Source organism: Trichoplusia ni, chromosome 4 (assembly GCF_003590095.1).
Source record: "Trichoplusia ni isolate ovarian cell line Hi5 chromosome 4, tn1, whole genome shotgun sequence".
In the NCBI taxonomy this organism is placed as follows: Eukaryota; Metazoa; Arthropoda; class Insecta; order Lepidoptera; family Noctuidae; genus Trichoplusia; species Trichoplusia ni.
In genome coordinates, this window is record NC_039481.1 from 15,833,439 (window position 1) to 15,857,418 (window position 23,980).

A 23,980-nucleotide genomic window follows, 5' to 3' on the forward strand; every position below is an offset into this window, starting at 1 on the left:
AAACAAACATAACAATAAGTTGTCTTTTCAAAAAGAGGTCGTCGTAGAAAAAAATGAAAGAAAATGTGCCACTGGCTGGAAAGAATTAAAAAATTTAAATTATGCTCACATCGATTAGTGTCGCCGCGTATTTAGCACACTGAGTTTGTCTGCCAACAGATAATATATGAAACGAGATTTATTTCCCCTATCGGCCGCTTTCTATATTCGATCCCGAATCTAAGATTCCGATCAATCCAGATTTTACTCAATCCTTCGATTGAGCTTGAATCTGCATTTCATTAATCGATCTCGTCTCGAAATCCATCGAAAAAAAACGGATAGATCGCCCTGCTAAACGTTTTGTTTTACGCATGTGCAGAAAAAGTACTTCAGCGATTATTTATGAGTAAAATGGTGGCTTTTTTCTTAAAGCTTATCTATTTTATGTATAAACACGAGAAATTGCAAAAAATACAAAAATAAAAGATTGGGAAGTCGTAGCGGACAAATACTGTAATTCTACCTCAAGATTAGAAAAAGCATAAACGACAATAAACGTTTATTGATGAGCAACGGAACGTCAGTCAATCAAAAAGTTGTCAGTCAGTTTGACATTAACATAATATATTTTAAAATCGCAAGTTTATTTGTTGTTTGTGTTTTCGATGTCTCAGTTGTAGAATAGAATACAGCGGCAATATTCGAGCGCGTTCAGAATAAGTTCACGCGCCATCTGTCCAAGAAACTGTATGGGGTGTATCCGTTCTACCTACTCATGGATCCCACTCTGTTTGTTCTGAGCATGGTTGGCAATGATCAACTGTATATGAGACGGGAGTTTGCACTGGTCGTCTCCTTGGTGAAGGTGATTCGTGGAGTGGAGAATCACCCGGAAGTATTGCAGCGCTTGAGTGTGTGTACCGGACCGCTTCGTGCGGCGGCGGCGAAGCCCGCACCTACAGCGAGAACAAATTTGCTCGCCAAAGCACCTCTTACAAGAGCTCTCCACACCACCAACTTCTTCAAAATCAGACTGACGTGTTTATGTGTTTTTAATAATGTAATGTGTTGCAATTTTTGTTTAGTTTAAGTTCTAAGTTGTCGCATTAGGGTAAACCCTGTAATGATACTTCATGGTTTTAAATAAATAAATGAAAACGAGAATATTATAATCGTTATTTATTGATTCCAGTATTACAGATATTGGTAAAAGTGTACTTAGTACACAAAAACTATAATACCGAAAGCAAAAAAGTTTAAGCATCAGCCTATGCTTAGCAATCCAAAAGAATTACTGAGCGCTGGTCTTCAGCTTAAATCCTTGACCCCCGTTTACAAGTAAAGTACAGAAAAAAAAAAAACAGCCACTCGATACATCACAATCACAATTACAAATTTTGAGGACAGATTTTGTTCGTCGTCGCCGTCACTACTATCCCAGTCCGATAGCTGAGCTAATACTTCAAGATCGCTATCACTATCACTTGAAAATATTTCCATTTTCACAGATTTCTCAGTACAATCCGTGAAAAATTGGGGATCGCAATTATAGATCAAAAACGTCAAAAATCGATTTGTCAAAACCAGAGATCGGTTATAGAAAACGCATAACTGTCACTTTCGTACAAATACCAATCTAAAATCTCGATCCGCCCTCCCAAAGATAGATTGAAGAAAAAGATCGAGAAAACGATCCATGGATCGGTTATAGAAACACTAAAAGTTGGAAATGGATTCAAATGTCAATCTCGATCCGTAAATTAGGGATTGAGATCGAATATAGAAAGCGGCCGTATGACAATTCGCAATGGAACTATAATGGTTTATGGACGCATCTTTAGCGTACTGTCTGACTGAATTTAACGATCAGAAGTCATTGAACCGTGTTCCTTTTACGGCTAGCGTTCGATTTAGTATGTGTAGTACCTGAATATAATTTATGCATGCACGATTTTCAGGAAAACTAAATATTTTTAGACTCCATAAAATATATTTTACTAACTTTAGTTAACTAGATTAGACTGATTATTTTGATTTATTTGTGTAAGATCTCTTTTTTGGATGCAGGTTTATAGGTGTTTGTAAGTAGAAGTAAATTACAGTTTTATATTCGTATAGATATCGACGCCACTTGCTACTTTCAAGTGGATAAAAAAAAATGACATCCGAATGTTTAACATTTTTTTTTGTAATGGAAGCTAGGACATCCTAATCCGATTATAAATTATAACCAAATTATCAGCTGACATGCATTCATAATCGAAATATACGTCGCCGGTCGGTCGCACACGCGCCGGCGAAATAAATCACAATCGCATCTCAGAACAATGCTCGCTCCACCGAGAGATGAGAGGGGTGCGCACCCCAGCTGCGTACAGCGATCGATCTGTGGACCACACTCCTCTCCGCCACTACTCGGCACAGTCTGTCAAAGCGGCTCGAACATCAAACGTCCCAGACACCGTCCCGGCTAACAATTATTATACAGCGTTTTTAAATAGTGTTATGTGTTAATTTTTATTTTTTAAACAATGGAGGGGCGGAGGTCTTGGGATGGTGTGCCGCTGGGCGAGTCGCACTCTCCGCCACAATCGGTGCCGGGCCGCAGGACGCCGCTGGGAGCCGTGGGCCTGGGCGGCTTCTACATGCAGGGCGGCCAGCCTCCGCCACCTCCACAGCACTGCTACCCCAGCGATGAGAACCAGCCAGAACCCGGTACAAGCTATGGACAAAGGTCAGTCACACCTTTTACTTCCAATTACCCAATAACCGACCATTTTCATCACGTACATTCATGGTTTCAGAGCTCTGAACTAAGAAAAACTATGGTGACAGAATCCTGGCCGCATGTAGGCTTTTTAATTTTGCCGTATAAATTTGTGTTTGTAAGCAAAAGCAGATTGTTTTTCACGCATGCGCCGTGCGCACTACCGGGGAGCAGATAACAAAAAATAATATAGTCTTTTGTTCCGCGGAGATAGACAGAATGAAATACTATCTTTTGAAACATTATATACATTCATTTTGTTTCTGGCGAACCGGTTTAAATAAAAATCCAGATATTTTACGGTCTTATAAGATATCTTCCAGATATTAGGATATTTAAGTTATATTCTCTCACTGACTTTCACATATATTTTCTTATTAGTCGTGATAACGAGATATTAAAATCTATTTTAATAGACTTTAAGCATCAGTAGTATTGATTTCAAGCCTATTTTCACTTCATTTCTAATAACTAAAATGTATGCTTAACATAAAATGGCCAAAATTTATAAAATTTCTCCTGCAAAAAAGCTGAGCAAAACTGACATATGGTATATATACTACAGAACTACTTATTTGCAATTTATATCGTATTATGTGGGACATAAAGGCACACATGTCCAAAATTCTAATCACTGCAAACACCGGCTCTCCTGAGCATCTGTGCACAATAGAGTAGGTACTATTGTCTAAGTCCCCTCCCCTTTCGACAAGTATTTTGTTCGCGATTGACCGCGATCATTTTTACCATAGACTTATTAAACTATAGTTATAGAGGGGTCTTGAAGTTCCTTTTCAATGTTTTTTTACTACTCGGCGGAAATAGTAATAATATTGTATTTTTAGTCATAAATTCAGCTTAAACGTATCGAAAATTAGAATTTTGGATACTAATAGGTAAAATAAATATAGTATTCAAATCCACGACCAAAACGTTACAGTATGTTACTAATCGTATTAAATGGTGTATTTCAACACAATTTAGAACATTTCAAAGCTATTAAATTTAGCGTAGTTTAAACAATTCCAAAATAAACGGGCGATTACCTCATAAATTCCTATCACAAAGGAGCAGATCCCGAGGTACACATCTCATCGGCGTAGGAGGTGGATTGTTTGACACAGTTGCAATAGCAATGATACCAATAAACTTAGACCGTGCACAACGTACATATTTGAAGCTTGGGGAGCTCTAAATAGAAATGCAGCATGGAATCAAATTCTTATGAAATCATATTTCTGTTTCGGCCTTTACCGAAATCTTGTAATATTTTGTAAAATAAATGAACCATCCTACCAAGAGTAAAAATAACAACAAAAACATAAAACTGACTTCAAATAAAACTTTGATGGGAATAAGTGACATCTAAACAAAATTAGTTTATTAAGTACTGAGCTAAGACACAAAAAGCGAACAAAAATACAGACGAAATGAGATCTTGCTGCTTTTTGAAGTCAATCGAAAATATCGTATACATATATGCCAAATATCGAAATTAATTACTGGAGACCACGTCTATAATATTTCCGTTGAAGTGGATATCAAGTGTCGAGCTTGCACATTAGTATTCCATACCCAAAGCTCCCGCTCCGGCACCCTCTCCCCTCGTTAGAATCGTTAGCGTCCGACATACAAACCCATTGATTGTGCACAATGAGTATTTGCCACTTGTTCCGCTCTGCCTCACCGCCAACCCTTATCAAATTCTAACTGTGGGGACGTACTACCAGTACGCAATTGTATTTACCACTTTTGTAGTCATCGATAGTCCATGACCTGATATCTCCGAAAATATCACCGATATATTGGCAAACTTTTTAAAAATAGAGGATTCATAAAGAACTGGCCGTCAATCTGATATGAATGAGTCCAGTGATCCCATTTTGTCGCATTTTGTTCGAAGCCGTCGATTATTTAGAAAACCTGAATAATTTACTTAAAAATGGGGATCATCGTATATAACTTTTTAGGAATGGCACTTCGTTTATCATATTATAAGATAATAAAACGAAAATACTCATATCCGTATATCACACACTTTATGTAAAGCACCCGTAGTTATAAGTGAATTAAACACAACATCAACCTCATAACACTAGTAATACCCGGCTGTTTCGAAGCAATGTTCTATTCTTATTTAAATTATGTGAGAGTACTTAAAATAATTATTTATTTCCAGACCTCTCAACGAATCAAAATCAAAACAGAAGATGCGGCAAGGGAAGAACGTCCGCCTCAACATCAACGCGAGGGAAAGGCGACGAATGCACGATCTGGTAAGAAAACATGCTTAAATATATAATAGCCATACAAAGTTTATAAAAGGAAGATCAGGGAGTGCAGGATACTGGATAGTTAACTTAGCAGAGCTGATCCGAGGACTACAACAAGTTGATCTCTAATCTTCACGTGTTGGAGAGACACCAATAGAACAAGAGTAAAAGGAAGCTAGGTGTATAAATATTAAGAGTAGATAAGATTACAGCATTTCACATTGAAAGCTATCTGTACGTGAGATCTTTGAAGAGGATCTGATAGCTACGTTGTCGGATAAGGGAATCCCCTGTTCCTAGTTAGTTCTAGCGAAATTTGATAAGTAAATATTATCCAGCGAAATGTTTGTTGCCCTTAACATTGCTGGCATCGAATCTGGAATCCGTTACTGGACTACTATACAAATATAGACATCTATTTCGAGTATAGCTTATATTATACAACGTTTTTCGCGGAAATTGATAATTTGCGGGGTTATATAATTTTATGTTTTGATATTATTTCAGAATGATGCTTTGGACGAGTTGCGTGGAGTGATTCCTTATGCTCACTCGCCATCTGTTCGTAAACTGTCAAAGATTGCGACGTTACTGCTGGCCAAGAACTACATTCTGATGCAGGCCAGCGCGTTGGAGGAACTCAGAAGGTACCACGTGCTTAAATATAAACATCTGCCATTATATCACACTGATTGAAACTATTTTGGTCTTCGCTGAAATATACCTATTAATACTCTCCTAAAAATAACGTTTTACCGTTAGTTAGATTGTATTCATCCGTCTTTGAAGTTTGCTATGATAACAATCACAGTTTTTTCATCAAAGTCTATACCTAAACATGGAATCACCAAAATTCGTCGGTCTATATCAAAATTCCTAACCTATTACGTGTTGCAGGTTGGTAGCATACCTACAGAGCACGGCTACAGCAGCAGGTATAGTTGCTCCTCCAGGTTTCGACCTGACCGGGTTCCCAGCCGCCGCGAAGCTCCTGCAAGGGCCCGTGCCTGGCCCTCCGCCACCACCAGAGCCACCATCTTGAGACATGCCCGTCAAACTAGAACCCTAGGTCACTAGGGTACTAGCACTTTAACAGTCCACATTATGCACTAATCATCATGTATTTTGTGGACTGCGCGCTACTTTTCTTTATTAAGTACATAGGTTTAAAATAAAACTAAGTAGTGTTAAGATTAATAGATCTCTTTATGTCGTAGGAATGTAAATAATCGTATTGAAAAATATTTTTATTTTTATTTGTGATATCGTCAGTGGATATGAAAACTGAAATATAACTTATTAGTACTATTTTGTCTTTAATCATGACCCGTACGTAACAACTACCTATATATAATTTAAAAACGTAACTATTTATTATTATTTATTCAAACAATAAATTTATTGCTTAGCTACTATTTCTTGAAAAAAAAATAGACGAATAATTATGGCATGTATTGTATGGATAATCATGTTTAGCAGTCTATGCAGGCAATTAATTTAATCTTAAAATGTATTTCCCAATAAACTAAAAGTAGCATCAGCATTACGGGTATTCCCGTAGCAGAATAAACACAATATAAATGTTTAAGTAGTTGTTATTTTAGGGTTAATGGTGTTAGATATAGAATAATTTACGAACGACATAAAATCCAAGCTGTTCTTAATTAATCCTTATAAATATTAGTGTTACTTCAAAGTTATCATAAACGCCAGATATGTTTGTATTTTTATAGTATCGGAATATTGTTGCGGGTTTTCATCGTAGTTGCCAAAATTAATATAAATTATCTTCAGAATAATAATGGTTTGTGTTATGTCTAATTTTACTGCAAACTTTGCACATTATATAAGCACAATTTTTGAACAAAAAAAGTAGCTCTGTTAATTTATTTATTTTTTTACTTTTAAATATGGAACTAGTCCTTTATTGAATTAATGTTTAAACTCAATTTCTTAAGATAGTATATAATATATGAGATTATTACGAAATTAAAGTATTTAGGTTATGACTGCTCAATCTTAACAACAAATCTTGAAACTCTGAATTATAATCACTGTTTTCGTGTATTTTTTTTATTTCCATGCTTTATATAATATATAAAGCAATATAATATAATTCAGTATACTCAACCATTTAATGTTTTAAGATTTGTTGACAAGATTGAGTAAACTAATTAAGAGATATAGAGTCCGTATTATAAAGTTTAAAACCATATTTGCTCTTCAGAAAAAGATGGAGCTACACCTACAGATAACGTTATCTCTTTCTAAAGATGAATGGTTCTAAAACTTTACACTGCGGAAGAAGAAATTAGATATTAGATAAAGTAAAACTAGATTATAATTATCTCTGTGAGTCATCCAGAGAGGAATGTGAAGCATGTGCCAAATCAAGTAGAATTGTACATAAAAATAAATAAGATTAGATTTACAAAAATATTGTCATTTTTTCGTATCGATTCTAAATAGGTACGAAGTAGATTTTAAGCATTGGTATAGAGGCAACTCATCGTATTCGATTACAAATAAAAATCGACTTTATATTTTAAACATTTAGGTAGGGTTTCATTAAACCACTGTAGTTGTATTTATATTTGTGTGACTTTTATTCAAGAAATATGAGTGCAGTATTATAAAGCTGTAGAAACGTAGAAATATACTCATTATTGGTCAAATAATGCTCATTAAGAAACAAATAGTCTCATCTATGTACCTAATAATATATAATTAACACTATCATATAATATTATGTAGCCAGACGGCCTATTATTAACACGATGAATCTGGAAAAAAGCTGAAAAAAAACCTTACTTTATTTATTCCGTCATTATATACCCTCCTAAAACATTTCAATATGGTTGTTTCATGCAATTAATTATAAAACTTGATCAAGGTTGTAGAGCTCAAATCATTGCTATCAAATCTTGTATACCATAATTATTCAATTAGAAATAAGAAAAATGTGATTATTATTAGCAATACTTTATTTATGGACTGGAATTAATGTGTAGTGCGTATTGTAATCTCATTAATTAACGGATATTGAACTAGTTAGAAAACTGAAGTCAATAAAATATACTATAATTCATATTATTGTTTTCTTAAAACACGTCAATAAAACATACAACCGAGTTCAAACAAAAAAATACTGGGACGAAATTGATGAAATTTTATGGGACTAAATGACAGCATTGTTTAATTTTAGGTCAAATGAAACATAATTCAAATAAACGGATCACCCACCCCACCTACAGACTTGAAACACACAAACAATAGAAAAAAAATTGCTAAGATCTTAAAAAATCTGATAAAAAATATTATCTCTTATATATACTCTCTATAAATACTTAGCCACCAATGATTAAGTAAACAATCGTTTATTATGCCATACTTAGGTCAACAATAAAATAACCGTAACATTGTTTACATGAAAAAAACAATAATAATTCTTAAAGAATATTATACTTGCTTCAAGTATGTCATAAAATTATTACTAAATACATGTCATTATTCAAATATGAGTGAACGCTAGCCCACTTTAAAGATATTTAGTCCTTAACCGTGATTCCGAAAGATAAAGAATACAAATAAAGTCATAAACATGGTTTGGTTTATTTACGAATTTCCAATGTTACACTATAAGGAATTAAAAGATCTCAAGTAGTGTTTCTAATTAGTATTAATGGCATTAATTACCGTAGTCCTAGATCATACTTTCTAAATTTCTTATCCTGCGCTGCACTTGTGCAGGTTTCACGATATTTGTTTAATTCATTGCAGAGTCGAATAAATGGATTAAGAGTAACATTTATTATCATTGTTTCTTACAGCAATGGTACTATTTATGCAGGACTAGATTTATATAAAAAAAAATCTTATTTAAATCAACAAATGATAACTTTTTATCAGATTAATAGATAGATAGATAATTTAAATAACTAACCTTTACTATGTTCATCATTATTAATTTAAATAAAGTAGCATTATTGGATACAGAGATAGAAATCAAACAAGCCTCCGATACATCGATCATTAGAAATCCAGATCTGTTATTATCGAAGTAATTAGTCCAATACACTAGACTCTTCTTTAACGCGTGAAGTCCCACATACCATATTAAATACGTACAATCGCCATACACGTGAATGCCTGTAACAAATATTTGTAGGTCACACAAATATATCCCCAATGAGGATTGACCGACCTCTTTAGTGCTCTTTTTAAATGTTTGATTTGTTTGTTTTAATTTCTCATCAGCCAGCAGTACTAAATTTAAAACACGAGGTTTTTTTCCTAAAATAAAGTTTTTAAAATTATATTGTTTTGTATGAATGTTAGAATACATTGGGTGATATATTCGTGGTACTGAATCATTGTCATGAGTTGACAAGTTGGGTAAAACAGTTTGAATCAATTTGCTTTAAGCTTTGTTTTAACTTTAACTCTGCTATAAATATGTATTAAAATACATACATATATTATCTCAATTTGTAAACAATTGATGAACATCTTCTTTCTTCTTGAGTGGATTAACCCGATACTTTTATATTTTGTTTATATCCAAATCATCAGAAGTAACTGCAAAATCAAATTCGAAACATAAAACGACGATCTTTATTTCCATTAGTAACTTACAATTGGCTACAAAAATTGTTTCAAAACGCATTCCAGTGGGAATATGCGGTACTAGCACTGGACATAGTAATGTATTATTAACTAAGCAGGTTCGCTTTAGTTTGCGGCAACTCGAACTCTACTGTCAAAAGTTCATTGACTCTCCAACAGATGGCGTTCACAACCGATGTAGCAATTCATATAACAATGTTTAAGTTAATGAATTACACATTATATAATATCGTACGTATTCAAATGTTGTAATAGTTTATGTAAGAGTGTTTAAATAACTTAAAGCTTTGTAATAGAAGCATTTATAGAGGTTCTTCGCGTTCGCTTTTCAGAGTGTAATGGCTCTCCTTCACAATGGCTGCCGTTGGCCTCATTTTAACGTGCATTGATGGATTACAATCTACTTTAATTACTACCTTCTATAGTAATGGAGCGATGGATCACAAAATGGTTCGATAACTATTTAGATAGTAGATAGATAGGTATCGATTTTTCAATGCTGCATAAAATAAAGTATTTACTCAATAAATACAGGAAACAAAATGAATGCTATATGAGGTAGAGCTCAATGTCTTTGCCGTATTTTATCATTTTAGTCACGGCTCTACATGTAGACCTAGAACCAACCATGTCCCTGACCAATGACGAACATTTTCCTGGAATACTTAGCTGCATTTTAAAATATTCTGCTCTATAAATTAGATGATTAACAGCAGAACCAACAATGTATAATCATATTGAAACTTAAGACATTAGATCATATAAAATATATAAATAGATAGAAAGACAGGCGCGCGAAGAGAAAGAAAGAGATCTATGAGATGGGAAATGCTTCACCTAAAAGTGACCGACACTTCAATTTTATGATGAAGATAACATTAAATCAGTTTTAAGTTGCTGTTAAAACTGACTCTATTATATGATGAGTTAAAGTAGAGACCAAAATATGTACATTACAAAATTACTTAAACTAACAGCTAAAACAATTATATCACATAATCTGAATCGAAATTATAAGGTACTTTATACATGAATAAATTTAAGCCTAACAATGATTATAAAAAAAAAAAAAGATTACAAAAATAAATTCATTTTTTGCAAAGCCCTAAAAGTGTCGTGTTCGTTCTATTTCCATTTCAATTAAACAAACTTTTCCTTTAGAAGACGTCCTTTTTTTTCTGAGAAAGAACAACTAATTCGCTTTTGATTGTAGCGATATATTTCTTCTTTACTTTCCGTCTTTTCGTACTACAATGTGCGTGACTCGGTCATACCATCGTATTGACACATGACCTTGACCTTAAGTTAATGGATAGGAATAATTTGCCATTTTCATTGAATTTGCTAAAATTTTTGATGAAATTATTTATAAGTATAGCGTCTCTACTTTGTTGCAAGTTCCTGAATAATTTTGTTCATATCACACATACATATTAAACTTAGTAATTTAACATTTGTCTCCATGAATATAAAAAATGTAGGTAAAACTGGTAAATTCGAATTATTAAAATATTCGAATATTTTTTAATACAGTCTTTTTTTCAGCCGTTACTTTCCCAAAGGCCTCCCTTAGATTCTTCCACTCTGTCCGGTCTATTGCTTTTGCCATCTACTGTTTGTGGTACGCAATACAATACAGTTTTACATTTAATAAAATATTAGGCACAATAGGACTTTACAATCGGCGGATCTTTTATCGTATTTTACGATTGTTTGTATACAATGAAATACGATAATTCTTTCTTCCTTTTTATATAAAACCTTATCATTATTTTATAGCAAAATTTCTTAATGCTAAAACATGCTTATCAAAGTTGGACACAATGCATATTTTATTGATAAATAAAATGTTGTTCTCCCTTTTGACACCTACATTAGCAGAGAGCTCTAGAAAGGTTTTATTCATGAAATTCATTCATACACCCTTGATAAGAGATATTTCTATTACTTTTATCATTTAATTCATTTCGATAGACAGCTATCAGTTATCTTGACGATAAAAGAGTCTGATAGGGAAAATCAATAACCAAATTTCAGTGCAAGCGCCAATTCAGTGCCTATACTACCTGCCAATGCGTTTTCGAATAATCTCACAAAACTTTAACAATTGGCCTTATACGAGGAACAAGAATAGTACCTTTAATCGTCGTTCCAAATAAACAAACAACAAAAAACTATCGGTTTCGTGAAAACCGACGTTTAGTTACTTCGTGTGCATGTAATGCAGGCAAACCTGTATGTAATGTAGGCGTAGAAATCACGTTACGATCTGCCACACCCCTTAATTGAAACCGTATCGGACTCGCCTGTAAAAAGGCTTTTTTGTAAGAATAAACTTGTGAGTAAAAATTTACTGTGAATCGTGGGCCTTTGCATTTATCATAAATATTATACTAGTCTGTATAAAATTTAATATCAGAAGTCTGGTAAACGTAATTAATAACGTTTTACTCACGCATATTTATCGGAATTGTCTAGCTAGCTTCGCACATGTTAATCTTGAGGTGATGCTTCAGCAGGATTACAAGACATTTCGACTCGTTACCGAAACTAATCGAGGGCTCAGCGAATAAATAGTTCTTAGACAAGATTTTGTAATAATATAGTCTGTTAAACGTATTTGGGAATATGCTAGATAATTATTTCTAAGTAAGACTCTGTATAGCTAGACTCCCAACAGAACATGAATGCGTTGCAAAATATCGATTCCCTTGTAAAGAGTCATAATTATACCCTAAGAAGTATGACTGCGCTCTCCAGGATGGAGTGGCTCTGTCTCAAAAGGGTGAGGAATAAGTACATGCAGATCTAGAAACAAAAGGGTTACTAAGTAACAGATGCATATTTAAGAATTGAATTTGATTAGCGACCCACAGTCAAAGTAGGATGCATGGATCGCAGTATTCCTACATAAAATGCAAATCAGCATGGAATAGAACAAAAAAAGAATGGTCTCTATCTATTTTAATACCGAACTTAATTTGAACGACTCTACGTAGAATCAAATCATACATCACTTTACATGGCTAATTTAAAAGCTTGGTCTATATGTTGTGCAGTTATCGTTAGGTACTAATATATAAAGCTAAAGAGTTGGTTTGTTTGAAGGCGCTAATCTCTGGAATTACTGGTTCAAATTGAAAAATTATTTTTGTGTTGAATAGACCATTCATTGAGATGGTGTATAGGCTATATAACATCACGCTGCGACTAATAGGAGCGAAGATACAACGGAAAATGTGGAAAAAAACAGGGAAAATTATTCATCTTCGAGGGCTTCCGTTCAAAAATTCCTTACTTTTATCTTCTAACCACTCGGACGAAGTCGCGGGCAACAGCTAGTCAACACGAAACCATTTTGGTTCATCTATTTGTTTCATCTAGCCCCCCAGACACAGGTGGCGCTACAACAGGGCGTGTCCACAGACATACCTGTTCTAGCTACCGGCCGAAACGAAACACCATGTAGTTTTCATTATTATAAGAGCCTCGAGATTATGAAACTGTTTAACTCAAAAGCGTATTGAAGAGTTTCAGTCAAACTAAAAGTCTTTTCACTAAAATGTACGTTATTATCTGAAATAAATTTGCGATTGATCCTAAGAGTCTTGAAGGTAAGGCTGACATAGGCCAAAACGGGAACTTAGATATTGTCAGAGGAGAGCCGGTAACAAATATAAAACTATGAAAATTTGATAGAAACCCAGTACACTGAGATGGGTGATCGGATAGTAGTTACTATATGATCACTTTGGAAACCGACTCCACCATATATTATGAGAACAATAGCTAGAAAAAAATATGAAGCAAATAATCCATCTGAATTCTTACTTTATTCCCATTTCCAATATCAACAACTTCTGCATAATAAGAGCAATTATCGAAGCATATTAATAGCCGTCATGAGTCAACGGCTATAGAATGCTAGCGGGCGCTCGCAAACTGACGCGTCTGTTCTTGAAGCGCAGAAACAATAGAGCTTGTAGTACATATCGTGTACGTATATTATGTACTTTAAATAACACATGTCCCACTCGTAGTCAACACTGAAAGTGCTGTCAATATTTGTTATAACATTTACGTAATATTACAGAATAATGCGTGAATTACTTTTGCTTTACTGTAAAAGCCTTTATATTAACGTCTCTATTTTAGCAGTAACAATTTAAAAAAGCAAATGTAAAAATAAATAGATTTATGAACTTGGCATGTGATTTCATTGCAAAACCGGACACTTTGTTTTTATAAAAGCAACAAAAAGATAAATGGCAATTTTACGTCACCACAAAACATTTAATGCTTTACATAGTTAATTACTGTAGTAGCTTAATGAACTAATTAGTATGGACGCCCGAAATTATCTTTAGACACGAAAGGCAGCAACAATGTCACATTTGAGCAGTATGGAAAATAAAATGTAGCAGTTACTTTGTAGAGTACAGGGGGTTGCTGGCTAAAATTACCATCGTGGAAGCGAGATAGTGCATTACGTGGCAAAGTGGTGTCTCTCTTCAATAACAATTACATTACTTTTTCAGGTTGTAGTCGCTCTGGTTCCATCTTCAACTTTTTCGGACACACTTAAAACCTTATTTGAGACATTTTAAAATAGTCTTATATGGCATGAAGGAACCAATCTTTTCTTACTAGATTTAGGTCCAATTACTTGACAAGTAATTCCAACTATGTCGTTTGTATGCGATGTTTGAAACTCAATTTGTTCCATATTTATCGGTATCAAAGGTCACCAACCTCTATGCAGCACCTAAAAGTCCTAGAAAGTAGGAAGAATAGTTAATACAGTATATTGGTAATAAGTGAGTAGAACTTTGTATCTAGTCGGTAACTGAATCATTCTAAATTAATTGAAGCCTATGTAGCCTCGCCTATACGGCGCTAGGTTCGTATGTAGGGGCGCTCGGCTGCGCCGTAATGATTTATTGATCGATCGTTTTCTGTGTAAACATTATTAACATGTAGGTGTATGTCATCATGATGTATCTGGTACTGGAACTAAATTATATCCTATGTCTGGCTTAGAGTTCATTCACCGCATATCCTTCGTTCGATTTCTATTTCCTAAATACGTTTACCAGAAACATACGGTTTGGAGAAGGTAGAGTCAAATGTTTGTGTCATCGTAGGTCAAATTTGGAACGTCACATCATTGTATTCCATATTTTGTAATCAAATGTGTAATCCTCACGCTTTTCATATTCTTAGGCAAAATATGCTGGCTCTAAAACCTAATTAATCTATACTAATATATGAAGCTGAGGAGTATGTTTGTCTGAAAAAACAGGGCAGGTATTGGTAAATCATAACTTATATCTTCTACCCACGGGGACGAAGTCGCGGGCAACAGCTAGTTCACTCATAAAACTAGACTATATTTAAAACTTTGAGATAGGTTTACTGCGCAGCCTGGCGCACCAGTATCAACATAAACGCACCTACTACCTAACAATACGTCTACACAGCTAACAATCGCAGTTTGTTTCGCGAAGCATAGCTCTACAGTACTCTACATAAATAAACCCAAAGTAAAATTAAAATAATGACAATTAAAAGAAACACTGAATCAGTTCCCTTCATATACCAACAACAATAATTTAAATTATTAGGAACATGAATTTATAAACACATCCCGAATCGAACAAAGTTAGTTATTACAATTTCTAATGTTTATTGCATCAAGGTATCGTACATTCGCCATTATAACAAGAAACAAGATTATCACTAAATTAAACTCAATCAATCAGATACAACTGTTTAACGCGGGGAATACGTTTCGATTTTACTTCAACAGAAACGTAAATATGAATGGACATTAGCACATGTGATGATCGTTTGATAAACGGTCTTCGAAGTTTCAAAACATGGATGACTCTTTCTATAAATATCATGTCAAAACTATTGAAATACTTCTGCTTCGGCATGGGAAAATCATCACGGATATTATGGATCCGTACATAGAATTATGGTTAAAGGTAGAGTCAAAAACCTAGGCTATTCTCTGATAGACATCCTCCCAGACTGCAAAAGTCAAGCGATTTTTGAAACATGATGAATGTTTTTGAGTATGGTCCATGGCTAAGTAGTGTTGCATTGCATACTTCATAAGCAGGCAGTGAGGCTTTATTCCTCTCAGTAACGGTAAATATTACGTTCAATACAAAACTTGCTACCCATTTCGATAGTACCGTTAGATAACGCATTTATGTTTTATCTTCCTAATGGTTTCCATGTTGTTCATTGAATACAAGTACGCCAGTAATTAACTACATATTGTACACTACTGCTTCGTCTACGCTTGTGTATATTTATCTTTCGTACTGCATGATACAATAGCTACAACGTCATCTTGGCTATTATTCTTTATGCATATCGTTTTCAATGAATTAATTATAGGATTTCACTACTACGGCCTTTTTTTAAAGTATTAACACCTATGAAAGAACTGAGAAGGTCCATTACCAATTTTCCAATAAAGTACCAGTATCTACCTTGAAGCAATGGTCTTTTTTATCTGTCTTTTAAAATCAATTTAAAGACAGTACATTGATTTTTAATCCCATGGCTATCTTTTATACCCTAAAATACTAAACGAGAAACTGAGTAGGTATAGGAATTGCATACGTTAGCATCCGAAACATAGTTTCTAGAATAAGTAAATTCGTAATATGAGACATTTGTATTAAGAACTAAGAATACTAAAAGTAGTAGATTATTGAGTCTGATAGATATAATTCATTGCTTTTTCTTTGTAAGCCTTTTCACTTGCCTTTATTTTAGATCAGACTACATAATCATCAGCTTTTACCACGCAAACTCATTGGATGCACATTGAATATTTTGAAAATTTGTAGAAAGTTTACGCATTACACAGACAATAACGGTTTTTTTACAGATTTGCAAATATTTTACACAAGCAATGTAATCAGTGAAATGCGTTACGATAAGATATACTTACAATTATTACTTTCGATAACAATTTGAAACTTATTTACGCAAATGCGGATTTACACAATCATTATCAAGAGATGCGAAAGTTTATTTACCAACATTAATTTACTTGTTGGTCAATTTAAACGTAATGATGATGAAAGCGTTGCATTACTATATGTTGGTGTTTCAACAGCGGGAAGCAATTGCAGCCCTAACGGTGATGAATACAAGCTCGAGGCAGCTAGCGGTGTGGTACGAAATTTAATCTACCCCTGTCTGCCTCCCACCTCCCCCCACCCCACGAACCACCGAACACCTAAGTATCTATGTACAACCGACGCATACCTACACAACGAACAAATAATTTATTCACGCTAACGCGCGTCTTTGATGACTCCACGTAATGACTATAATATAGCACAAGTTTGTTTTTCGCCGACGTTACCATGTGAACGATTAATATAGCCAGTCTCCGGCAGTGCCTAGGTACGGCGCGATACGACGGTGGGTGACCTACCTACACTAGGTAGTAGGTACGCCCTACAGAAGGACCGGCGACATAGCCAACCGTTAGAAATAAGATAAAAACTGGTTACATACAATATAAAGATGAACAAAAACTTGTTCAATTGTTGTAGAGCTGGTCTGCCGTGTATGAAATGCTTGTGGGAAATACATGAATACTTGTTTTATGATTTTGCTACCTGAGTTGAGATATTATCTTGGGTAAAATATGCCTTAAATACCAGTCCTTTTATTTAATCTGAATCTACATTTTTTTGCGTTGTAAAAGAAGTGAAATTCTAATATAACTAAATTCCACATAATTTAAATACCTGCTAACTATTTATAATCATGATGAATAGGAGTTAACATTAATAATGTCTAGTGTGTCTACCAAACTTTTCGTAAATAACGTAGGCATAAAACTAGATACAAAAATGTAATCAGTTTATTTTACATTTGGAAACTCTCCCTACTATCTAGATTGTCCTTGATAACGATGACATAACGCTGTTATCAATAAATTACAGTTGTTGTCATAAAACTAACTTTTAATCCAACATCGTGCTTTTCGCCGTATGCTATGTAAATTACAGGAGAGAACGAGAGCGCGCTATACTGCTGTCGCGCTCGCTCTCTACGAAAGCCTCCTGAAAATATCTATTGATTATCGTATACGTGCGGGTTGGTATGTATAGTCCGCCACCTCGCCCTGTATTATGTCGACTGGCGTCGAGTGCCAATTTATTTGAAGAATGCTCGTAGTGAGTCGAGCTCACTGTACTCCGCTGCAGTGACGCGACCATACCACGCGTCATGCCCACCTACGTACACCTGCTCGAGTAAACAGACTGCCAATGTGTATACTATAGCAGATTTTATAAATAGTACTCCCGGACGAATAACCTACAGTAACAAGAGCGGAAAGAACCTAATCACTTGGTGATAGATTGGACTTACGCAGAGATTTCTCTTGTTTTATATTTTATAAAGGTACATTGTTCATACATAGCGTCTCATGTTGCGGGTATGTAATCATCAGCTCGCTTACATACATAGCTGTGAAGACATGACGCAGACGGACGTTTATGTCGGTCGAGACCTGTCGAGCTGGCCCGAGAGCAAAAGGTTGTGAACCTGTGTTGCCACCGTGAATCACCCGTTTTTAAGGAAATCCACCGAAATGTAGATGACAAAAAGAGAGAAAAATATATTATATTTGTTTATGCTTATTGTTCTAAGGTTAAGACTTTCAATACGCGTCAGCTCATTATTAAGCCCTCCAGTGAGTCAAAAACTAGCCGCGCAATCCCTATAAATACCTACTCGTGAATAAACCGTCGCAACATTTAATAAAGAAAGTTATAATTACCATTTATATCTTGTCTTGATTTATGAGAAGTTACGACAAGATACACAATACGCGTTTGCCACCGTACATTTTAGAAAATAATAAGAAACTATATTACGCGAATATCCCTGTACTGAAAATTTTCCACATGCCCTTTTTGACTATGTCATGAACGACTCAGATATTGGGAACTCAGAAAATACCTATTTAGAATCAAAGAAGAGCAAATTCTTTAGCTAAATGAAAAAGTAACAGGTAGCTTTTGTTCAGTCCCTTACATCCACGATTATTATTAGCTGCAGAATTAGAAACGAAGCAATAATAAGAATTACTATCGTATCTCACTTATTACGGCCGAACATCAATGAATTCGAAATATATTGCAATGAACCAGAAACAAGATAAATAACCTCACAAGACAAAATTCTTATTATAATAACATGGGAATTTAATAATTACCACGTTGGTATCATTGCATTCACAAGAAACGGAACGCGCTTGCGCGAGCTCGGCGGGTGTACGCGGTGCGGAGGGTCGCAAGGCCGGGGCGCGGCGAGCGGGGAGGGGCAACGTCACGTCGAACAACGCAGCCCATACGCTACTAAATTCAGAAGTCCCTATCGCATGCAACTGGCGCGTATTGTATCGAACTCCTCTAATATGCCGGTTTAAAACTTGCCTGCGTCGCTCGAGTCGTCCAACGCGATTACGCGAGGTGGGAACTGTGCGGTCGGTAGTAAAAGTGGCCTCTCTCTGTGATTTTGTGCTAGTGCAGTGATGATTTTACGTTAAATATTTTATTTAAAAATAACTCATGCAGACTTTTTACTTCTCACCTAGTGAGTAAGCTTATTAGTGACTGGAAACAAAAATAAAACGCCATATAAAAAGACTGAAAAGCAAAGAACGTCGCTGTCAAAATAAGGCGGAAAATAAATAAATAGGGTTAAAACACAACGGCGCGCTACTTTTAAGTGTTTAAAAGAAACTTTAATGTGTAGTAAATAAGAGTGACTTTCGTATAGCAGGACCTCAGTCGATGACCGAATTGCTAAAATAAATTATCATGGTTACTGATATTTATCGGTGATGAGAGCAAGGACCTAATGTTCGTGTTTGTGTGTTGGTGATCATCATGGAGCGAGGGATCCGCTGGCGTGCTCGAGCGTACCGGGAGAGTTAGTCGAGGCCACAGCCTTTTGAAATAGGTACCGGTTTCGTATTATCATTTTGTTTGATTTATAATACTGCTCGGTTCAGACGGGTGCAGGTGGCTTGCACTTCTCCACCGCAACGATGAGTCCCAACGTATAAACAGTCATATCTGAAGATAGCACTTGGTTTTGATAATATAAATATGTATGTAGGTCTGCTACAAACTTTCTGGCTCTACTAACTACTGGACTGAACATTAATGCAACTGTAGTAACAAATGCATTGTGTATAGATGTAAGCATTTTTGTTTGTTAAGATATACGTATACTTACCGCCCTGTATCCCGTTTTCCTTCTTACTTTGGATGCATATTTGTTCATGATTTTCTTTTTATCTATATCTAATAATGCTATTTGCCTTTTTACAGATTAATTGAACCATGGAAAACCCTACATTTGAAGTAGGCGAAAAGCCTAGGGACCAGATCGAAGATGTAGGTGAATGTGATAAAGACCCAGTTACCGAACGGCAAGAAGAAGACGGTTTCTTAGTGATAAAAGACGAAAAACATAGTGATAGTGACGCTCACAGTGAGGATCTTAGCTCTAACGATGAACAAAGTAATGCAATCAGTAGTAGTAACTCTCAGTTCTATGAGAGCAGTGACAGCAAAATAGATTATGCAGTAAAAATAGATGACAATGATACTCTAAGTGATATAGACGATATAAAAACAGACAGTGCATCAGCGGACAGTGAAGATTCAGCATTGGGAAGCCTACCACCAGACAGCGGTCTCAATGATAGAGAAGAGGAAGTTCAAGACAGATCAGAGGGCAGCGACTCAGGGCTTGGTTCAGAAGCGCTTGATGATGTGAAGATACCGAGCTTCAACCTAGCATTGCCATGTCAAAGTAGCCTAAACAGTGTTCAATCATCAGATGATCCAGGACACAATAATGACAACTCCAACAATAGCAATAATGAGAACAATTTAGATAAAGGCCATAGTTCCATAGCACAAGTAACGACACCCCTCAGAAGTAGTCTTAAGAGAAAATGTAGTGATGAAAACAAAAATGAACCACAAACAAAAAAGCGGAAAGAAAGTATTACCTTTGACAATGTTACCGTATATTATTTTCCAAGAGCCCAAGGATTTTCATGTGTGCCGTCTCAAGGAGGCTCTACATTAGGAATGGAATGGGAGCATTCTCATATACAAAAGTTCACCTTACCAGAACACGCTTTAGAACAGAGGCGATTGCATAGGCAGATACTACAACAGCTAAAAAGTGAGCGTCATACTTTACAAGGCGCGTCACTATCTTCAAGCGAAGACAGTGATACTGAAGAAGAAGCGAGCGACATCTCTGAGTCGGAGCTCGATTTAGACAGTTATTTCTTCCTACAACCGGTCCCAACCAGACAGAGACGTGCCCTGTTACGTGCAGCTGGAGTGAGAAAGATAGAGGGATACGAAAAGGATGAGTGTAGGGACATAAGGACATCACGAGAATTCTGCGGTTGTGCCTGCAAGGGAACTTGCAATCCAGAAACTTGTTCGTGCAGCCTAGCTGGTATTAAATGCCAAGTCGATAGATTAAACTTTCCCTGTGGCTGCACCAGAGATGGATGCGCTAATACTACTGGTCGAATAGAATTCAACCCTGTTAGAGTAAGAACGCATTTCATACAAACTCTTATGAGAATAGGCCTTGAAAAGAAAAACGAAGAAAACCAGGAAGCTGCAAAGAGACAATGGTTAGAGGCTCACAATAATTCTACGTCATGCTCCTCTAATTCTTCGTATGAGAGGGAGCGTTGTCTGAGTCACGAAGATGGAATGTTACGTGATGTTAACCTCACTCCAAGAGTAGAAGTTGAATCTTGCGTGAATACTGGAAGTTTCAATAACGTTCATTGTGATATGAATAACTCGGCTACACAGAATAACGATATGACATATGGCTATAGAAACGAGCCAGCAAATCACAACAATGTTACCGACGGGAGCATAATGCACTTTGAGAATACAAATAATCATCATAATCACAATGACCCGTACACTTCCAACATATTGCAAGGCAAGGGGCCACCTTACGCTGTGGCCAATACCATGGGCTTCGACACCATATCAAACAATATGCAAAGGTTTCCATGTGATCTCAATTACGCTTATGAGCAGCAAACAGAACACCATTTCAAAGGCTTGCAAAGCTTTTCCGCCACTAGTTTTGAAGAATTCGCGCACAGTTCACAGATGTCGATGTTCAGTCACTACGGACACGTTTATGTACCCGACTACTTACACAAGTCGAGTGCGACTGTCCACCAGCACAACACGCTACAGTATCATAGTGCTCAACAAAACCACTATGAAATGTATAAGAACACATCCGAGTGTGTAAGCAATGAAAACAAAAGTGATACTCATTACACTACTTTGATGACACTACCATATCAGCCTAGTAATAAGATGCAAACTGTAGAAAATGATGAGAATTGGTTCAGTCACAACACGCTGCTGAACCTGGATCATTCGGACCAGACGACGCAGGACGCGTCGGAGCTGCAGGCACAGCCCGCCGCCGCGCCGGTGGACACCAGCAACGCCGACACCGAGAACTTTGGAGAACTTATTAAGAATACTATGGTAGAGTCCGTTACCGTGTAGATGAATTACTTGTTGTATTTAATCGTCTTAATTATCATGTTATGAAATTTTTAATTATATTAATTGGTAAATTTAAAAGACTAAGTTTATTGAAAATCTTAACGGTTTAGGTTTAGGTCACCTATAACGATATTCATCTCTATAAATAAACAACTGTACTCATATCAGTGGCTTGTTATACCTAAAGTATATCACAGTTGCGATGGACAGTATTATTATGTCCGCTACGAACATAAACACTTTGTTTAAGATGTTAAAACAAAGCAATGTCAAGCTGCAATACATACAATCATGTTAAAAAAAAAACTTGGAAAATATAGAGCACATTGAGCTATTGATTTTTACAATTACAAATTTGATTCTTTTAGGAAATAATTTTTGGATTTATCCGTCAGTGTCACCATTATATTCGTGCTCCAAGTGCAACATAAATTTAAGCATGCAAAAAGATGGAATCCTCTTAAGGGTAGAGTTCCAATAGAAATCTCTTAGCAACTCAATGTTTAATCCAATAAGCGATCTAATTAGTAACGGTCTGAAAGAGCTGAGAAACACGAATATCACTGTTAATGATTTTGAGATAAATTGGTCGCTTCCACGTAATTATGAGAAACTGATTTCATTATTCTAAAATGAGAACTAAACTTAAATATATTATCTAAATATTCAAATCGATCTTAAACAGGAATTTACCTATAATGAGTCGTTAAAATGTACTAAAGATAATTCAATAAGAATAGGTACTACATCAATATAGTTACTATGTTAACAATTAAAAGTAAGCACCAAAAATAATTCTTCTAGATACTCGATCTTCTTACAAACGCAGTTTTTTCAGTGCTGAAATGTATGTATGTTTTTTCCTATTAACTTGAGTAAAAACCAGGCTAAGTATAATCATAAACTCTTAAACTTTCCCTTAGTTACCGTGTTATTTAATAAAATTAGGTACTACGGTACTCTCCAAGTAAGTCCACGGCAGCAGCAGTGGATTGACTGATTTGACTATTCATAGTCCGGTGAAGAAATCAAAGCCTGCGCTCAAGCTAACTTAAACTGCACAGATTTGTCAAAAAGGCATCGTCCAGTCCAGCATATCTGACGCTTCCCGCATGGATTTCGGCGAGGTTTCCAGTGTCTACTATCACAAAAAGCAGACAAATACCCAACGGAACCTGTAACGCAAATACCAACACATTTGTAGAGCAGAACCCATCAAGTTTTACAATTACGTAGTTAAGTAGCATAAATCGCTGTATTGGGGTAAGCAGCCAAGATATAACTGTGGCCATGTACTGATAAGTTAATTGAAGCCGTCGTTGAGTCTCATTTTTACTTTTTAAGTTAAAGGTGTCTCCCGACTCTTTGCGACAATCGTGTGCAAATGCTTCGCGATACCCGCCGCGGAAACATTCGTGGGTTTAGTTCATTTCTTTTCTCATCTTTTTTTGTATAAACACCCAACAAGATCTCTGAAAAAATGACAGAATATCACAGCAAATAACAGGAGTTATATTCTTGCCGCCCAATGTTCTGAAGTCTTATTTAAATGTGCAAAGTACCTAATACTACAAAAACATTGAGGAGTTTTTTTATTTTATAAATTACAGTATCGTTTCTAACATAATAGTTCATTGCTCTTACTAATCCACGTCACCAAAAACCAGGACCACGAAAACATTTCCAAAACCAATTTC

The 23,980-nt window shown here is 35.6% G+C and overlaps 2 protein-coding genes across 2 annotated transcripts; both read left to right on the forward strand.

The window, feature by feature from the left end:
• Positions 1–1,783: 1,783 nt before the first annotated feature.
• Positions 1,784–6,754, forward strand: LOC113493230 (class E basic helix-loop-helix protein 23-like). Its single transcript, XM_026871101.1, has 4 exons — positions 1,784–2,716; positions 4,929–5,025; positions 5,530–5,669; positions 5,920–6,754. The coding sequence occupies exons 1-4, from the start codon at positions 2,514–2,516 to the stop codon at positions 6,062–6,064; spliced, it is 585 nt and encodes a 194-aa protein (XP_026726902.1). The 5' UTR covers positions 1,784–2,513; the 3' UTR covers positions 6,065–6,754.
• Positions 6,755–18,980: 12,226 nt separating this feature from the next.
• On the forward strand, positions 18,981–22,361 carry LOC113493233. Its single transcript, XM_026871104.1, has 2 exons — positions 18,981–19,659; positions 20,034–22,361. Exon 2 carries the CDS (start codon positions 20,046–20,048, stop codon positions 22,281–22,283), a length of 2,238 nt encoding a protein of 745 aa, XP_026726905.1. The 5' UTR covers positions 18,981–19,659; positions 20,034–20,045; the 3' UTR covers positions 22,284–22,361.
• Positions 22,362–23,980: the final 1,619 nt, after the last annotated feature.

Bases quoted from the DNA above. Each gene is read 5' to 3' on its own strand.
- LOC113493230 (XM_026871101.1), top strand. From the start codon at position 2,514: ATGGAGGGGCGGAGGTCTTGGGATGGTGTGCCGCTGGGCGAGTCGCAC. The intron at 2,717-4,928 runs GTCAGTCACACC...ATTTATTTCCAG, and splicing joins GGTACAAGCTATGGACAAAG to ACCTCTCAACGAATCAAAAT. The intron at 5,670-5,919 runs GTACCACGTGCT...TACGTGTTGCAG, and splicing joins GCGTTGGAGGAACTCAGAAG to GTTGGTAGCATACCTACAGA.
- LOC113493233 (XM_026871104.1), top strand. From the start codon at position 20,046: ATGGAAAACCCTACATTTGAAGTAGGCGAAAAGCCTAGGGACCAGATC.